The sequence below is a fragment of the Mizuhopecten yessoensis genome, unplaced genomic scaffold (genome assembly GCF_002113885.1).
Source record: "Mizuhopecten yessoensis strain PY_sf001 unplaced genomic scaffold, ASM211388v2 scaffold8469, whole genome shotgun sequence".
Lineage (NCBI taxonomy): Eukaryota > Metazoa > Mollusca > Bivalvia > Pectinida > Pectinidae > Mizuhopecten > Mizuhopecten yessoensis.
Window position 1 is genome coordinate 253,844 of NW_018407563.1, and position 18,905 is coordinate 272,748.

General features: G+C 37.2%; 1 protein-coding gene across 1 annotated transcript in view; it reads left to right on the forward strand.

Moving 5' to 3' along the window:
• Nucleotides 1-10,235: 10,235 nt before the first annotated feature.
• LOC110456018 (carboxylesterase 5A-like) overlaps nt 10,236-18,905 on the forward strand; it is a 68,451-nt gene continuing 59,781 nt past the window's right edge. The window contains exon 1 of the mRNA XM_021506531.1: nt 10,236-10,648. Coding sequence (XP_021362206.1) covers nt 10,436-10,648 — 213 coding nt within the window. The 5' untranslated portion in view covers nt 10,236-10,435. The remainder of the gene's footprint in view (nt 10,649-18,905) is intronic.

An 18,905-nucleotide genomic window follows, 5' to 3' on the forward strand; every position in this document is an offset into this window, starting at 1 on the left:
ACTTGGTAGCAGACAACATGTTCAACAAACTTGGTAGCAGACAACATGTTGAACAAACTTGGTAGCAGACAACATGTTCAACAAACTTGGTAGCAGACAACATGTTGAACACACTTGGTAGTAGACAACATGTTCAACAAACTTGGTAGCAGACAACATGTTGAACACACTTGGTAGTAGACAACATGTTCAACAAACTTGGTAACAGACAACATGTTCGATAAACTTGGTTTCAGACAAATACACAATTAACTGGTCAGGAACCATGACACAAGTTGTGCTAAGCAAATGGCTTTGTGACGCAGACAACTCCAATGGGTTGACAACCGTGTCAGTTGTACTATGCATACTCATATTTCTGTAATATGCGGTTTTGAGAAGAGAAGAGGTTAACGTTTTTCACGAGCGCGTTAGATACAGTGGCTATCACATTACCACTCTCTATAGGGTACTATGTAGCTGTGATAATCGACAGGTTAGAGTTGTCTGAACAGAATTAATAAATTGCTGCCTCGAATACCAGAAAATCGATACTGACCCTGAATCGTGTCTGGGGACGGTGGATCAGAACAAGCCGCAAACAATTCACAATAAGGCTCTCGACTATCTGGAAAGAGCCATAAACGGTTACTCCAGTGGACAGGCTGCTTTTTTGGTTACCTCGGGGGCCCTGAAGGGCCTGAATGGTAACCGATAGACCGTAAGCGGTCTAGAAAGGTTTTATTGGTAGTGTCAGGGCTAATTGAATTGGAAAGGAGGGGCTTGAACTGTGTCTTAGGAGTGAAGCTGAAAGGCTCATGTTTTGACGTTGTTGGTGCTTGGTATTTTAGAGACTTCGAAGTGATACACTGATAAGCAGTAACATTTAGCATAGGAGTTGGTGGGTGGCTTGCTGACGTAATGCCTTAAGCTTGGAGACGCACTTTAGGGAGCTTGGTCTGTAGTGCGGGTGTTTCGACTGCTTTGAAGTTTACTGATTGAGGGTATGTGTAGGCATGGAAAACCATCTCATTGAACTTTGAACAGGCGGATAGATGGTTATCTCAGAGGCTCGAGGGATAGCTAGGGCGGTTACCTAAGGTTAAACAATGGGAGTTTAGGTGGGCGTGGTAGGTGACCAAATGTTACTTATGTGTATGATGGGGGAACACTGGGGGGCATGTACATGTAGATTGGAAATTAGTTTTGATGGGGATCTAAGGCTAAGGGTAGCTGGACTTTGGATATGATATTAGTGAACACGAGACCATGGATAAGACTAGAGATGGGTTGACAAGGTAGCGGTTGGTGATTGGAGAGAGGTTTGCGTGGTCAACTGCCAGAGTTGCGGAGGTTGAATGGTGACGTTAGAGGGTTTTAGTAGTGACCTAACTAAGGGAATGTAGGCTAGGGTAGTGGTCTGTTGAGGTAGCCTTTTGTGGTTGGATTATAGGGGGTAGAGGGTGGGTAGGGGTGGCGTGTGGGGGGTATCAGATGCTTCAATGCAAAGTGTAACGTTTTGAGGGGCAAGAAAAAGCATGTAAAACAATTTCTGATCAATGACTGAATGTCTTGGCTCTAGTAACATGCTCCAGTTGTAAGCTTTCAGAATGTTTTTGGATAATGTATTGGTCGTCCAGCTGCTTACTTGGCCAATCGCGTTGACCTCGAACCTTCAATAGGTCGGAACACGTCGTTTTTTACGTGAACTCGAAAATAATAATGCCATTAACAGTTTTAGCTTTGACATAAGGCTGCACACACCAACGATATAGTACAGCTCGGATTAGAGACTATTAACACATTGTTTTGTTCAGAAATTAAGAGCGTTTATTTATTAAATTTCAAGTTCACAAAAATAATTCATTCAAAAATGTATTTTTGGAAAAAGGGTGACAGTTATGTGTTAAATTGATAAATGTAATGCTTCTTTTCGAAGTGAAATAACTTATCTCAGCTAAAATGACAATTACTTACTAACAACTTAAAGAGGGTTTGGTTCTTCTTTCGAAAAATAGAGAAAGCGCTGTAATTTAATATATTTCGTCTAATATTTCGTGACAAATCTTCTAATAGGCAAATCAGTATTTTAATTTAAAAAAAAATGAAAAGTGTCATTAATACTTTTTAAACCCTTATAGATGTAACTGTCTGTAAACAACAGTAAAGAAACGGCTATCGTTATTCAAAAGTGTTTGTCCTGAGTGTTGTTAGGGGTAGGTGTTTGTAAAATGAGTCGGATACCAAAGGGAAAGTTCGGAACGATTTTGGATGATATCCGAAAGATTGGTGTTCTCTAAAAATTATATCTCTTTAAGTAAGTTACTGCTCACTGTCGTTATAAGGTGAGCGCATAAATATTTTAGAAAAAGAAACCAGAAATATAATATTTCCATGGCGGGGAAAAATTCCTGACACGAACCCAATCGAAAACATTTGTGTCACTGGAAAAAACGATGACAAGAATCGTGTCGACAAATGTTTCAGACTTTCGGAATGGTTGATACAGGAATAGGTACTCATTAGACAAATCGATATGCAAACTTCTTTGTCAAAGCACACCTGGTAGAATTGTAACAGTGATAAAAATTAAGGAAGCACGGTCTCACTACAAAACAGAACACATTACATCTCCAGCAAACACGCAGGCATACACACACAGGGAGATATTAGCCAGGTGGCATAGGACTAGTATTTACATAAATGTAGCGCCTGATAAGGCAGCTCCTGCGAATTCCTCAAAATTGTTATGATTAATGTATATACTTATTGTATAAATTGTATATCTATGTACTGTAAAGCGCTTTAGAGTAGCGTATGTTAGCTAGATAGGGCGCTATATCAAATGTTGTATATCATTTTATATTAATATATTATGGAATGCAATACAAAATGTTAATCTAGGAAAGGTCGAAGGCATACGTGGTATTGATGAAATCCCGCACTAATCGAACGAACACAATATATTTGTTGTTCTTACTGGTGATATATCGGTTAAGAAAATGTGGCGTTTATTTCTTAACAAAACAACGTGCTATTGATTTCTAAACATAGCTGTAAAAGAGAAGAAAATATACTAACCCCTATTCATATACAACGGCACAATGGGGATAAAGATTCTTTTTTACCGATTAAAATCATGATATGTTTAAAACGATGAAATTCTCAATATTTGTCATAATTTTAATCACAATTCCGATAAGAGGAATATACCATTACATCATTCCACAGGTAACACTTGTGTTATATAATGGTCTATAGCGTAGATTTATGTTCATCCAAGGGCCATAAAGGTGCTTTGGTACCAATACAAGAAGAAGACAGGGATTTATTGGAACTAGAACAAACATAGTCTGTATGCTATACGGGTAAGATGTCTGACTGTTTATAACCCGAACTATAGGGGATGCTCGTTCGTTTAGCCTTAAGTCTGTTTTGATGCACAATTAAAGGGACGTATTCAGAAACAGAATGTCAGATCGACAAATGTAGGAATGTTTTTGTCTGCTATTTGTAGTCTTGCCATACCGCACATGCTTCCTAAAGTATTCAAGAATAAGTTAAAGAATTCGACAGAATGATATTTCACCCTACCAGCTATCGGGGCCAGAATCTCCCTGACGTCCTTTAGCTATCGCCCCTGACCACGTGCGTTACAACGCCACGCTGCTAGTTAATATAGTTTCATTGGTGAACACACTACAAATTTGTTATTGGGAGAATGAAAAATCGCTTCTCACGCTGATGGAAGATTAAAAAGCGGTGGGCAGCTTGTTTTGTTTTCTTCTGTACTAGTTGCAGTCTTAGCGGAACGAAATTCGAGAGGACTGGGATAAGATTGGCCTGCTGTATCACTCGATCATCACAGAATCGTCTTGTCATACAAAACGACAGTACAGATTGGCGGAGGTAGTGTTACTGACCATCGCGTCCGACCCGGACACCCGCGGGTGCAGAAACAATCACACACGAGATTGGGAGGGGCGATATGGACGTTCCGACGTGGAGGCAACATGTTCCGCTAGGCTTGTGTACACAGTCGGTATCAGAAAAGAGATACGGTTTGACTTTTATATCTTATGATTTTTTTCAGGAACAAATTACAATCAACAAGGAACCCGTCGACTCCAAAATGGCCGCCATATGTTTGCTGATTGTAAGTACAGGTGTACGGAGATAACATAAATTACGTTCTCCATGATATCGCAAATTCCATTCTATCGAAATGGTTTTAATTTCGAAAGTATGATTAATAAAAGATTGTGCCGGTGTATCCTCTTTCAAAGTTGTAATTACTTTCAAGAGGCACAATACCAATGCTGGGTCTCATTGGGTACTCTTTGCTTCTGTACCAGGAAAAACAACTCGTAATAACAAACATGGTTATTGTAATACTCTTGCGTAGGGGTGTAGGATAGGGAACTTCCATCCAAGTTTTTTTTAAATGGAGTATAACCCAAGGCTTCCCGAGGGTTTTACACAATTTGAAAATCCCAAGGATGGAATTTCCCTATCATCCTACACCCCTGGGCATGAGAGGTAATATTTTTCTCATTCAAAACGCAAGAATTATTTAGCTTAGGCACTTCAAAAACTCGTCGCTACTTCAGAATGTTTCCGATTACGTGACATTACGTCATTGTTATCCCATTACGACGTCACGTACATTAAGTGGAGTTCGCTAGAAAAAAAAAGATTCCACCTCTTTCTTATCCTGGACAGCTCTATCATACACGCAGAGGAATGAGCGAGAAATGTATTTGCATTGATAATACAGTAGGTGATAATTTGAAAACAAACCGCCATATCTATTTATAAAAAAAAAAAAAATAATGCGCTTAACAGCAAATACAAAAATCGCACATCACAATAATAAATTTGATACAAAATAATACAAAATTAGATTATATTAAGATACATATCATTATTTCAACGCTACATGTTTACAATGTTAATTCTATACTCTGTAGGAATGGACCGGCCCAGTGTACCAAAAACAAGAAACCTTAGTTGTCCATCAAGTGAAATCAGTACCACTGAAATAAAAATTAAAAGCAGATCTGAAGCAAGGGCTTTCTGACAGTATATAAGAAATCGTTACCCAAAGTGGCCTTTGTTTTTCCAAAACACAGTTGCCTTGGGTAACAGTTAGAGATTTCCGTGCACTCTCTATCTCTATGATCATGACGGATGATAGACAGTGGTCAGCTTCAGTATCCAGCTTCTGTATGCTGTGTAAATATACAACAAATTCTCCACCATCCTCACGTTTAGGTACTACGCTATAATATCAAAATCTACACCATCCTAACGTTTAGGTCCTACGCTATAAAATCAAAATCTCCACCATCCTCACGTTAGGTACTACGCTATAAAATCAAAATCTACACCATCCTCACGTTGAGGTACTACGCTATAAAATCAAAATCTACACCATTCTCATGTTGAGGTACTACACTATAAAATCAAAATCTCCACCATCCTCACGTTGAGGTACTACGCTATAAAATCAAAATCTCCGCCATCCTCACGTTAGGTACTACGCTATAAAATCAAAATCTCCACCATCCTCACGTTAGGTACTACGCTATAAAATCAAAATCTCCGCCATCCTCACGTTAGGTACTACGCTATAAAATCAAAATCTATACCATCCTCACGTTTAGTTACTACGTTATAATATCACAATCTACACCAACCTCACGTTTAGGTACTCCGTTATAATATCACGATCTACACCATCCTCACGTTTAGGTACTACGCTATAATATCACGATCTCCACCATCCTCACGTTTAGGTACTATGCTATAAAATCAAAATCTCCACCATCCTCACGTTTAGGTACTATGCTATAAAATCAAAATCTCCACCATCCTCACGTTAGGTACTACGCTATAAAATCAAAATCTCCGCCATCCTCACGTTAGGTACTACGCTATAAAATCAAAATCTATACCATCCTCACGTTTAGTTACTACGTTATAATATCACAATCTACACCATCCGCACGTTTAGGTACTACGTTATAATATCACAACCTACACCATCCTCACGTTTAGGTACTACGTTCTAATATCACGATCTCCAACATCTTCACGTTTATGTACTACGTTATAATATCAAAATCTACCCCATTCTCACGTTTAGGTACTACGTTATAATATATAAATGTCCACACTGATCGCCTTTAGGCTACGCTATAAAATCAAAATCTCCACCATCTTCACGTTTAGGTACTACGCTATAATATCACGATCTCCACCATCCTCACGTTTAGGTACTATGCTATAAAATCAAAATCTCCACCATCCTCACGTTTAGGTACTATGCTATAAAATCAAAATCTCCACCATCCTCACGTTGAGGTACTACGCTATATAATCAAAATCTACACCATTCTCATGTTGAGGTACTACACTATAAAATCAAAATCTCCACCATCCTCACGTTGATGTACTACGCTATAAAATCAAAATCTCCACCATCCTCACGTTTAGGTACTATGCTATAAAATCAAAATCTCCACCATCCTCACGTTGAGGTACGACGCTATAAAATCAAAATCTCCACCATCTTCACGTTTACGTACTACGCTATAATATCAAAATCTACACCATCCTCACATTTAGGTACTACGTTATAATATCAAAATCTACTCCATCCTCACGTTTAAGTACTACGCTATAATATCAAAATCTACACCAACCTAACGTTTAGGTACTACGCTATAAAATCAAAATCACCACCATCCTCACGTTTAGGTACTACGCTATAATATCAAAATCTCCACCATCTTCACATTTAGGTACTACGTTATAATATCAAAATCTACACCAACCTCACGTTTAGGTACTCCGTTATAATATCACGATCTCCACCATCTTCACGTTTATGTACTACGTTATAATATCAAAATCTACCCCATTCTCACGTTTAGGTACTACGTTATAATATCACGATCTACACCATCCTCACGTTTAGGTACTACGCTTTAATATCACGATCTCCACCATCCTCACGTTTAGGTACTACGTTACTATAAAATCAAAATCTACACCATTCTCATGTTGAGGTACTACACTATAAAATCAAAATCGCCTCCATCCTCACGTTGAGGTACTACGCTATAAAATCAAAATCTACACCATCCTCACGTTTAGGTATTACGTTATAATATCAAAATCTCCACCAACCTAAAATTTAGGTACTACGTTATAATATCACAATCTACACTATCGTCACGTTTAGGTACTACGTTATAATATCATAATCTACACCATCCTCAGTTTAGGTACTACGTTATCAAATCAAAATCTACACCATCCTCACGTTTAGTTACTACGTTATAATATCAAAATCTACCCCATTCTCACGTTTAGGTACTACGTTATAATATCATAATCTACACCATCCTCAGTTTAGGTACTACGTTATCAAATCAAAATCTACACCATCCTCACGTTTAGTTACTACGTTATAATATCACAATCTACACCATTCTCACGTTTAGGTACTACCTTATAATATCAAAATGTCCACACTGATCGCCTTTAGGTATTACGTTATAATATCAAAAGCTCCACCATCCTAACATTTAGGTACTACGTTATATTATCACAATCTACACCATCCTCACGTTTAGGTACTCCGTTATAATATCACGATCTACACCATCCTCACGTTTAGGTACTACGCTTTAATATCACGATCTCCACCATCCTCACGTTTAGGTACTATGCTATAAAATCAAAATCTCCACCATCCTCACGTTGATGTACTACGCTATAAAATCAAAATCTCCACCATCCTCACGTTTAGGTACTACGTTATAATATCACGATCTCCACCATCTTCACGTTTATGTACTACGTTATAATATCAAAATCTACACCATTCTCACGTTTAGGTACTACGTTATAATATCAAAATGTCCACACTGATCGCCTTTAGGTATTACGTTATAATATCAAAATCTCCACCATCCTAACATTTAGGTACTACGTTATAATATCACGATCTGCACCATCCTCACGTTTAGGTACTACGTTATAATATCAAAATCTACACCATCCTCACATTTAGGTACTACGTTATAATATCAAAATATCCACCATCCTCACGTTTAGGTACTACGTTATAATAACAAAATCTACACCATTCTCACGTTTAGGTACTACGCTATAATATCGCAATCTACACCATCCTCACGTTTAGGTACTACGTTATAATATCACGATCTCCACCATCCTCACGTTTAGGTACTACGTTATAATATTAAAATCTACAAAAACCTCACGTTTAGGTACTACGTTATAATATCACGATCTCCACCATCCTCACGTTTAGGTACTACGTTATAATATCATGACTTTTGAAACTGATAAAATATAAAATTAGATCGAGGTGTATACATTGTGAAAATATAATACACTGAGAGTAAATATATACATGTACCAATACTGCGTAAAGTGATATTAAGGATAACTGTGATACTAAGAAAAGTAGGTGAAACACACAGAGTGAAAACCTCTATTATACTAACCATTAATCATAGCTTTGATACCTATACTACGATCATTCCCATTATGTGGACAACGATACTAAACTAAGAGGATAACGATAAAATACAATACATATGCCCATATTGCGGATAAATGTTACATCAGAATTGATAAATGCAAAAAGTTTTATATATTCTGTAAAAGTGGAATGTTTTGCGCGTTGAAATATTCGCGTTGTGCCTCTTTACACTGTCCGCGATGTGGAAATATTCGCGTTGAGAAGATTTTCACTCTGCAATACTTTTTAACATTTACAGTATCAGTGGCGGATCCAGAAACCTATCTTGGAGATTTCCAAATTTCCAGGGGGATTCCATGTGGGGGGAAATTGAGGAAAATGGTGAAAATACGTGATTGTTAAAGAAAGTTCTCAGGGCGGGGGTTTCTTGAAGCCCAAATGACACTAAGCCTAACGTATTTCGAGGATACGTCCATTGTAGCTATATACCGAAGTGACTAACAACACTAGGTTATACCTGTTTTAGTGTTATAGCTAAGCTACGGCGTGAACAATGACAATACATTATTTTTTATGGAGAAGAAAAATACGGTTTGTTTGTATGTATGTTTGCTTGCTTTATCTGGGTTTCATGTCCTCGCAACAGCCAGGGTCATTTGTACGGATCCCTAGGGAGACACCGCTTGAAGCAGAAAGTAGATAGAAAAGAACGAAGACAGGAATGATAGGAAACAAAAAATATCCCAAATGTTTCAATGGAGGCAGCCAGCAGATCAAATTTGGTCTCTTCCATGTCCCCTTCGTAGAAGACACGGAAGAAAAACCCCGATTCTGCTAGGGGGCTACATAAGTGGCCTTTCACAACACACATGCAGTGGGGTACAGCAGGTCTGTTCTTGATTTCTTCAACGTCTTCTGAATAGAAGAGAGGTAAGAAACATTCCCCGAGTCATCAGGGGAGGGGGCGCATTAGTCGCCTCTTACGATTATTAAGTTGGAGCCTGCATGGGTTGAAAAAGATGGTAGGGCGTAATGATACCAAGCAACAGAAGGGCATTTCTTACAGGAATTTGTTTTAGCACTGTTTAGATGAAGTACTTTGTTTTAATATCTGAGATTTTTAGAGTATGAATCGATGATAGGTAATACCCAAATTGTGATATTATATGTTATTAATAAAAAACAATTTAACAATATATGCATTCAAAATCAAACATAGCGTTGTTATAAGTTAGTGTATAAATTAACAATATACATTCTAAAATAATAATATACATTCGAAGAAGTACGTTTATGCAATAAATAACTATTTAAGTAAATGGCCTTTCTACGTTAGTGTTATTTCCTGTCATGTCTAACCCGTAAATATCCATTTTGAATATAATATGATTAGAAATTAGATATTGGTTAATAGAATATGTTCAGCCTGAGTCTACGTGAACGCGTTTCTTCCAGTTGTTTTGATTATGTGGTACATCCTAAGCTCTAGAAACATAGCCGCAAGTGGCCATCACTTAGACATTACCAGGGTAATCAGTATGGTTGATTTTCATTTATCGGGTAAATACTCGAATCTTCATCCCTATAATGATTATAGCACACGGGTGATGGTTCTGAGTGTATACAACCTAAAGTACACGTGTATAGGCGCGTAAGCTGTGTCAGGACGCTGTATGTCTTCACTCTGCGATCTCGCCCTTATCAATGAAGACAGTGCAGTACCGGTGGCCCTAGCCATCGAGCCGGTCTGGCAATCACAGTGAGGGAAATACGAAAATCACGATAGAGTAGTGTCGAGTGGCAGCCGTACTACACACATTTCATTTTACTTAAATGAAACGACGATGCACGCGGCCACCAACTTGAGCGTATGATCGGCTGTTGAGTGGACCCTAAGGTAACGACAGACCAGACTGGCCGCCTGATCTCGCCGGTATGAAGTCACAAATAGTACCGTTTATACTGTGCTTGTCCTGTGTTGTGCTTTGGCATCATGTCATATTTGGAGAGTACCGAGAGTATGTGACACGGCAGACCCTATACGGAACGATCCGGGGGGTCGTTACCAACCGCCTCGTGGGCGAACACGTGGAACAATACCTGGGTGTGCCCTTTGCGGCCCCACCTAAACACAGCCTGCGGTTTGAGGTAAGTAAGATATCTTACAACAGTAGATAATTACCTGCTGCGTTTATAATCATTACCTGTCAACTGTATGAAGACGCCGAACTCCTCTAACGTTTGCTTAAGGCTTTGCGTGCAGTATAGCTCGTTATAAAATAAAAAGTAGAAACATAATTGAAAATAATTCCGTGACCGTCTCTAGTTTTTTTAACGACCAATATTAGAACATCTCTTCACATTGTTTTATTTAATATTTCCATCAAATAGGTGTATTCTCGCTTAGTCCGACACCATTAACCAATATCAAGGAAACAACATGAACACCTTAGTATGCAATGATTCTGACAGAGAATGCTTCTGGTACAGACGTTTCTCAGACCATATTCAGGTTTTTTGGCATCGACTTTATTTTATAAGATAAAAAAGAAATAATATACCTGTACTTGAATAGGGAACCAAGTACCATGCAAAGAATTGTCAATTGACCTGTCTTTGCAATTCTCTTTGATTCATGATTTATTAAACATATAAAACGGGATTGATGTCGTTATGTAACAATATACACTACCAGCTGGAGAATGTGTAGTAATGCATGGTAAACGTCAGTGACACCTTCAGTCATTGTATGTAATCCCCGGATAATGGTTATAATGGTATACTTATCAAAGGTTTATTGGTCACTTAAGGTTTGTCATTATTCAGGTAAAGTATGTCGTGCATGTGAACTTTCGACAAACACACAATTATAATAATCAAAATGAAAAGCACACAATTTAACTTTCTCAGCTAGAATGTGATAGTTGTCATGCTATGTTAAAGCTGCTGCTATCCTGTAAATATTATATTAATGTAAGCTTAATACCATTTCAAAGTCTCTTCGAAATCACTCAATAACAATTGAGGAAACAAATCGTTCAAAAACCACCTAAAGTCACAGTAATTTTACATTTACACAATAGCTAGTAAATCTTGCTTACCTTACATTGGAGATCAGATATATTGATTTAAGTGCTATCCGATTGATTTTTAACAATCGAAGATCACTCGGGTAAACAGGTTCTTATAAGCCACAAACAATAGTGTAGTGACTCTAGATTTAGCCTACGGAACTGCCCAAAACATCTCTCTTCAAAAGGAACATAGCTAAATCAAAAGTAGAAATTAATATAATCCAAATCTGTCTTAGCACATGCATATCGTTTGAATTATACGTATTTTATTGTATCAAATAATCATCGGGGTTCGGTAACACGTCTACCAACTGAATACTTCACTACAACAGTTTACTTAACACTTTTCTTTATTCCAAACACTCACCTTTCACACTTGCTATCAGGCATACTGTTAACGATTTTTCTCTTGGCGTCTTTTATCTTCAACATTCACTTTGTAGACAATCCTCCACAATGTTGCAGAAGTCACTTTCTTATGTGCTCGAACATCGGACAATTATCAATGACTTGAATAAGGGTGCTTTTTGTATTGATAACTATTGTAACTGTTGAAACAGCGAACAGTTTTAATGGGACGTTGTTATGGGGGTGGTACGTTAAACACGTTACCCTGCCTATGACATGTAAACAGCGGGTCATAGACTTGTTTTATAAGGAATGTCAATGGTTTACTTGTACCAAACCAAAATGCGATTTTAGTTACATTAGTTTTCATGGATTACCTTGTTACACATCAATTTGCATGCTACACCTTTCTCACTTAAATGTTGCAAATATGCTAGAGCAGGAAATGTCTTGGAGTGCTTCCAGCTGGTATTTGGAAGGCAACGGACTGTTTGTAGATTCGAAGGCCAGTAGAATTACAGATTGTGGAACTGTCGACAAATCATTTCTGTTATGTCATAGGGCCAGCAGGATTGTAGAAATGTCGACAAATCATTTCTGTTATGTATAGGACAAGCAGGGATGTAGAAATGTCGACAAATCATTTCTGTTATGCATAGGACAAGCAGGATTGTAGAAATGTCGACAAATCATTTCTGTTATGTATAGGACAAGCAGGGATGTAGAAATGTCGACAAATCATTTCTGTTATGTATAGGACAAGCAGGATTGTAGAAATGTCGACAAATCATTTCTGTTATGTGTAGGGACAGCAGGATTGTAGAAATGTCGACAAAGCATTTCTGTTATGTCTAGGACAAGCAGGATTGTAGAAATGTCGACAAATCATTTCTGTTATGTATAGGACAAGCAGGATTGTAGTAATGTCGACAAATCATTTCTGTAATGTATAGGACAAGCAGGATTGTAGAAATGTCGACAAATCATTTCTGTAATGTATAGGACAAGCAGGATTGTAGAAATGGCGACAAATCATTTCTGTTATGTATAGGACAAGCAGGATTGTAGAAATGGCGACAAATTATTTCTGTTATGTATAGGACAAGCAGGGATGTAGAAATGTCGACAAATCAGTTCTGTTATGTCTAGGACAAGCGGGATTGTAGAAATGTCGACAATTCATTTCTGTTATGTATAGGACAAGCAGGGATGTAGAAATGTCGACAAATCAGTTCTGTTATGTCTAGGACAAGCAGGATTGTAGAAATGTCGACAAATCATTTCTGTTATGTGTAGGACAAGCAGGATTGTACAAATGTCGACAAATGATTTCTGATATGACGTAAGGCCAGCATGATTGTACAAATGTCGACAAATGATTTCTGCTATGGCAGTAAAAAGGTTTACTACAAACTGTTTCTGCTATGGCAGTAGACAACGGACTGTTTTTTAGATGCTATGGGCAACATGCGAAAACTATCACGAGATAGTGTGTGTTGTGCAAATATGGATACCATAAGTAATGTTCCAAGTTATCGAAAGATATCGTCCAAGCGGTATTACAGGGTGTAATAAGTAAATCCAAGTGGCACATGATCGTTCTAACCTTAAAGATTCCTCGATCTCACGGATAGTGTAATCGCTACAACATTGGGGTTTTAAAGAAGTTAAGGATTAGCATATTTAAACAGAAAGTTGGAGACATTCACAATGTGGAAGTCTCATAAACCAAAAAACAAATAACTGGCATTAAAGCCAACTGTGAGATTGTGATTGGTTACCAGCAACTACTACTGTGATTAATGTATTATATACATTGTAATACATTTAGGCATCAGAATATTACGAGAAAAGTAAATATTCTTTTAGTGTTTTTTGTATCAACCACTAGAATTGTCTGTTGAAATGTCATCGAGACGTTTTTCAAACGTTGATAATTCTGAAAAAGGGGAAACAAATATTTATTCAAAACCTTACATAATGCCCGGACACGGCTACAGATATTCGTCTATATGTCCAAAAAATCTTCCTACACGTTTACAATATATCCATGCTTCATTTCGAATACCCAGTCTGCCTTTGCAGATGAATGTTACAGAATGCGTGTATATCAATAGAAAATGAACAAAGACGAGGCCGCAAATAGCGTTCAGGAAATAAAAACAACAATACATATCGTCTTAATTTCAGCACTGAATTGGTAGACTGCAGTCACTGGTTCCACTCCTAGCTGAGGGTTTTTGAACAAGCATAGGTTCTATTAAAGAGAACATTGATAGTATGACGATACCGTATATATAGTATATACCAGGTATATAACATACAGATTGGACATGCATAGATACAACGAATTAACGGTGATTACTCTCCTAGTTTTACAGCGGAACACAGCTTCTTACCTTACTAAAGTACTAGATATATATTCCGAAAATGAGGAAAAATAATTAGGAAAATCTTCCAAATTTCAATAAAAAAACCCACTATGTTTTAATTTTCTAAATCGTTTAAGAACACGCTGCTGTATAATCTAGGTAGACACAGATTAGGTAAAGATATATAACATAGCAATATAGACCGCATTCTAGGTACAATTAGATGCTCACATAAGAACCATAATTCGACATGAGATACCCGAACTTAGGATAATGTCTTCTCTGCGATGGACTTGATAAGCACTCTTGGCCATATATCGATCATTTACGTCTAAAATAACTGTACATACACTACAAGATATCGTTTATAGGGAGTATGTATATATAGCAGCGCCTTAGATACATACTTTTCCAATGCTGCTATTTACACGATGATATATCGTGTATAAAGTCACTATCGGTTCAATTACCGTGATGTTATCATTACCGTTTCACCACGTGTTTGCTTTTCAAGCGTCTACATGCTATAGATCTTTCAATCGCAGTTAACTGCGTGTTTTATTTATTGTTAATGTCTCTTTTAACCCTGAAGAAGAAATAGTAATGCTTCAAAATCTACGTCTGAGGTATCGGACAGGGGCTTTTCATCATAACAATAGCGTGCACGTGTTTCCTTGGAACACTACCACGAACAAGCGAGCATCATGTTTACAATTACCTATACTCTTGGATCTTGAAAGAACTTAGATCAAGTAAAACGGACGATACAATTCATAAACGTTTTTTTACCAATAACCTACAATTTGTGAGATATAGAGGATGTTGAATATCAAATATGTTTGACATGTATGAGATGATTTACATAGTTTTTGCATGAGCGATCAACAAGAAATCATTGACTAGTTTGTTTAAAACAGTATAAAAACAAAATCAGTGTAAGCACAGCACTGACCTTCGAGTGTGTTTACGTTTGATACGTCAACCGTCAACAATTTTCAAACGCAAATTTACGCAAAAGTAAATAAATTGATTCAGAAAACAACTTCACTTTCCTTCATAATTGGACATTTTGATAAAGAAATAAACATTGAAAAGAACAACACTAGAAGGAGTGACTATTTGTTATCAGTTCTGTATATAATCTTTACTGACAAATATCACATTAGGGTGTAAGCCGGGATGGATGCAACCACCATACCTTTCCCAATACGATAGCAATGAATTATCTCGCTACCTACAACGAAATCTTAACCCGAGGGTGCTAGTCTTGATTGTTTGACCCAGTAATTTAAACCAACGGTTGAGTTTCTTCTGTCATTTCCCAACTGTAGGTTTTTTTTCTCCCATATTCTAGTATGTTCCAAAATAACAGTTATTAGCATTTGAAGCTTATTTTCTCTCCCGTCGAAAACTGATTGCAACATCCTATGTAATCGTTCACTTGAAGCCATCTTATTTATAACTTTTTTTCATAAAATGATTTCAATTTGTTGGGGTTGTTGCACATCTCCCGTCATGTATGCAATGTTGACGTTATAGCAGTACTTAGTTAACGTTACATTATGACAATACAATTGCTATAAATGAACTCGACCTTAGATGTGACAAGGAACTCTTACCACGAAAACGGACCTGCTGGTACCATAGCTCACAAAACAAAGTCTTGAGGTTTTCAAGAATTTAAAAATTAATTATGGATCCTATCCTATTTCTTGACCTAGACATAACTCTGCCCTGTTGTAATACCATTACCATTTACTTCTAAATGTACAAGATACCAAAGCTTACCGCGAGCCCGAGGCCCTACACATATTCGTGCAAGAACAGTGCTGGGACATACCTATCATGAGGAATGCATGCACATATCAGCACCTGTATAATGTTACTTGAAAGCAGATCATAACACCGCGTCAAATGTTATATGATCTCTCTTCTTGTATGACCCATTTATTGTCAACACTTACATTTCTGTAACATGTACCTTGTTTGACCTCGACCCTCCTACCATTTGTTTATATAACCCAACAATGCATAGGTTTATTGAAGTTTGCGGTTTTGTACCACAAAATAAGACTGTTGAATAATATCGAAGTTATTCCCTGTTACTATGAGGGACCAAAACGGCGGTTATAAAGGGTAAAAGCACAGTTTTTAAGGACAACGCCATGGACACACTCGAGTACAAGTCAGCTACCACGTGATAATATTATCAAACTCCCTGAAAAGAGGCCCACTATACTAAGTTACAAAATACTGGAGGAACTGTCCATCGGAAGTATTCATAAAAGATAGATCACCAGTATTCGCAATACATTTTTGTGTTAATTCGAGACAAACCTCCAGCAGAATGGTAGAACGCAGACAAGGAACATCTCAGATAACATAACCGCTATGGCTGGTATCGCGGTCATGCTGGCACATCTCAACTGCAGAACATCTTGGAAGGTCTGGACATCTTAACAGCGACGAATGGTTTCGTTTGGTTTGGTTTTATATTGTTTAACATCCTATCAACAGCTGAGATCATTTAAGGACGTGCCCCCATATGTGTATGTGTGCCGGAGACAGTATATGTTGGTGTACTTGCCTCCTTGTAATAGCGCGGATCTGATGCCGACTTTATAGTGCTATCTCACTGTAATACCATGCCGAAGGCACCCAGCACAGCATTCCGCCCGGTCACATTATACTGACAACGGGTGAACCAGTTATCATTTCCTATAGTTTTAAACAATAAGCAGGGAATAACAACTACCATTTTTAAAGGACTTTGGTATATTCCAGCTTGGTGACAGAACTCATTGCCTTCCTCAACTGGGCAAACGCTCAACATCAAAGCCAACAGTGGGGTATTGCCTAGTAAGGCGTTAGGAAATGAAAGAATGCAGAAGTATTGTAAAGAGGGCAGCAGATTTATTTTGGTCGATTTTGAGTCCCCTAGTATAATCCGGCGTCATTTCGATTACAATCATCACAAACTGTAACGATGTATGGCCGTACACAAACGTTCTGGATATTGTTTAAAAAGAAATCATCAAGACGTACTAATCAACTGTCTGAGTTAAATTTTCTATTGCAGTACGAAATAATAGATAATTTAAGACAATACATTGTGGAAAAGTCTCATTTGTCATCTTCTAGATCCTATACTCAATCACCATCTGACTGGGAGTCGGTTAATTTTAGTGTTTTTGTATAAACTCTATGTCTGTATCGTCAACAGCAACATAGGGACATGAAATGATGCATGTTGTATGTTGCGAAAGTAATTGTATTTGTGGTGGATTTTGGCCAACCCATCTTAGGCTAGCTGACATTTTTTGTTTATATTGTGTGATAGTTGCTCCTATGTTTGTAACACTGCATCTACTCCATGTTTGAATTTCTTCCACGTAATATGATTTTTTCATGACAAAAGTCATTAAAGTGGCTCTATTGGAATTAATTAAAATGTCGCCATTTTGGTGGTCATTTTCATTCATTTGGTGGTTTGAATTGTGTCTTGTTATGAGTGCAGAATCATAAATATATAAATATATGTTTAAGTTTATGTATTTATACAAAAAATAGCATTGAAATTCAAAGCATTACATTTGGATTCAAAAGGTTTATATTTGAATTTTAAATAATATTTGAATTTCAAAACGAACATTTCAAGTCAACTATTGTTCATTTAGAGTGAAAGCAATTCATTTTTAATTCAAACATTTAACTTTATAAATTAAGTATTAATGTTTGTAAAACTATGCAGTCACAAAGAAAGTTATTGCTTCCAGTTAAATCAATACATCTTTTTAAAAAATTGGTATAAATTTTCGCCATATACAATATAATTTTTTTCGAAAACTATCTAAAAGATTTTAATGATTACAGCGGCATCATGAAGACTACCAAGGGTTCTCGAAAGTATTCAATCTATCATTGAATGTATACATGGGGTTAGACTGTAACTAAACAGTTTGTGTTTCTCTTATATGTCAATTCAATGCTGAGAGACAGTCGTAATGATATTGTAAACCGTTTACAAGGGCCTTTCGAATACAATAACACGTACATTTTTAGGGAGCTAATTTCCGGAAATTTGACCTAGTTTCTGCGGGACACTATTTCCGGTATAACTCTAAATCACCCTTCATGCCCCTAGTTAAGCCTTTTACGGTGATTTACTCGACCAATCAACATGACAGGTGCAATCACATACCATTTTGACGATTAATACATATACTATTGGAAGTCATCAGAAAAGTTGACAGACAGTGTTTATACACTGTTTATGTATATACTAAAGAATCTAGTAGGCATCAGACAAACTGGGAACCAACAGACGAAACAATATCTAAATACTTCTAAAGAATCTATTAGTAGCCAGCAGACTAACCGTGAACCAACAGACGAAACAATATCTAAATACTTCTAAGGTATATATTAGTAGCCATCAGACAAACCGTGATCCAACAGACGAAACAATATCTAAATACTTCTAAAGAATCTATTAGTAGCCATCAGGCAGCGCGTACACAATGAGTACACTCTCCATAAAACCCCAAAGAATCTATAAGTAGCGATCGGGCAGCGCGTACACAGACAGGACACTCTCCATAAAAACCCAAA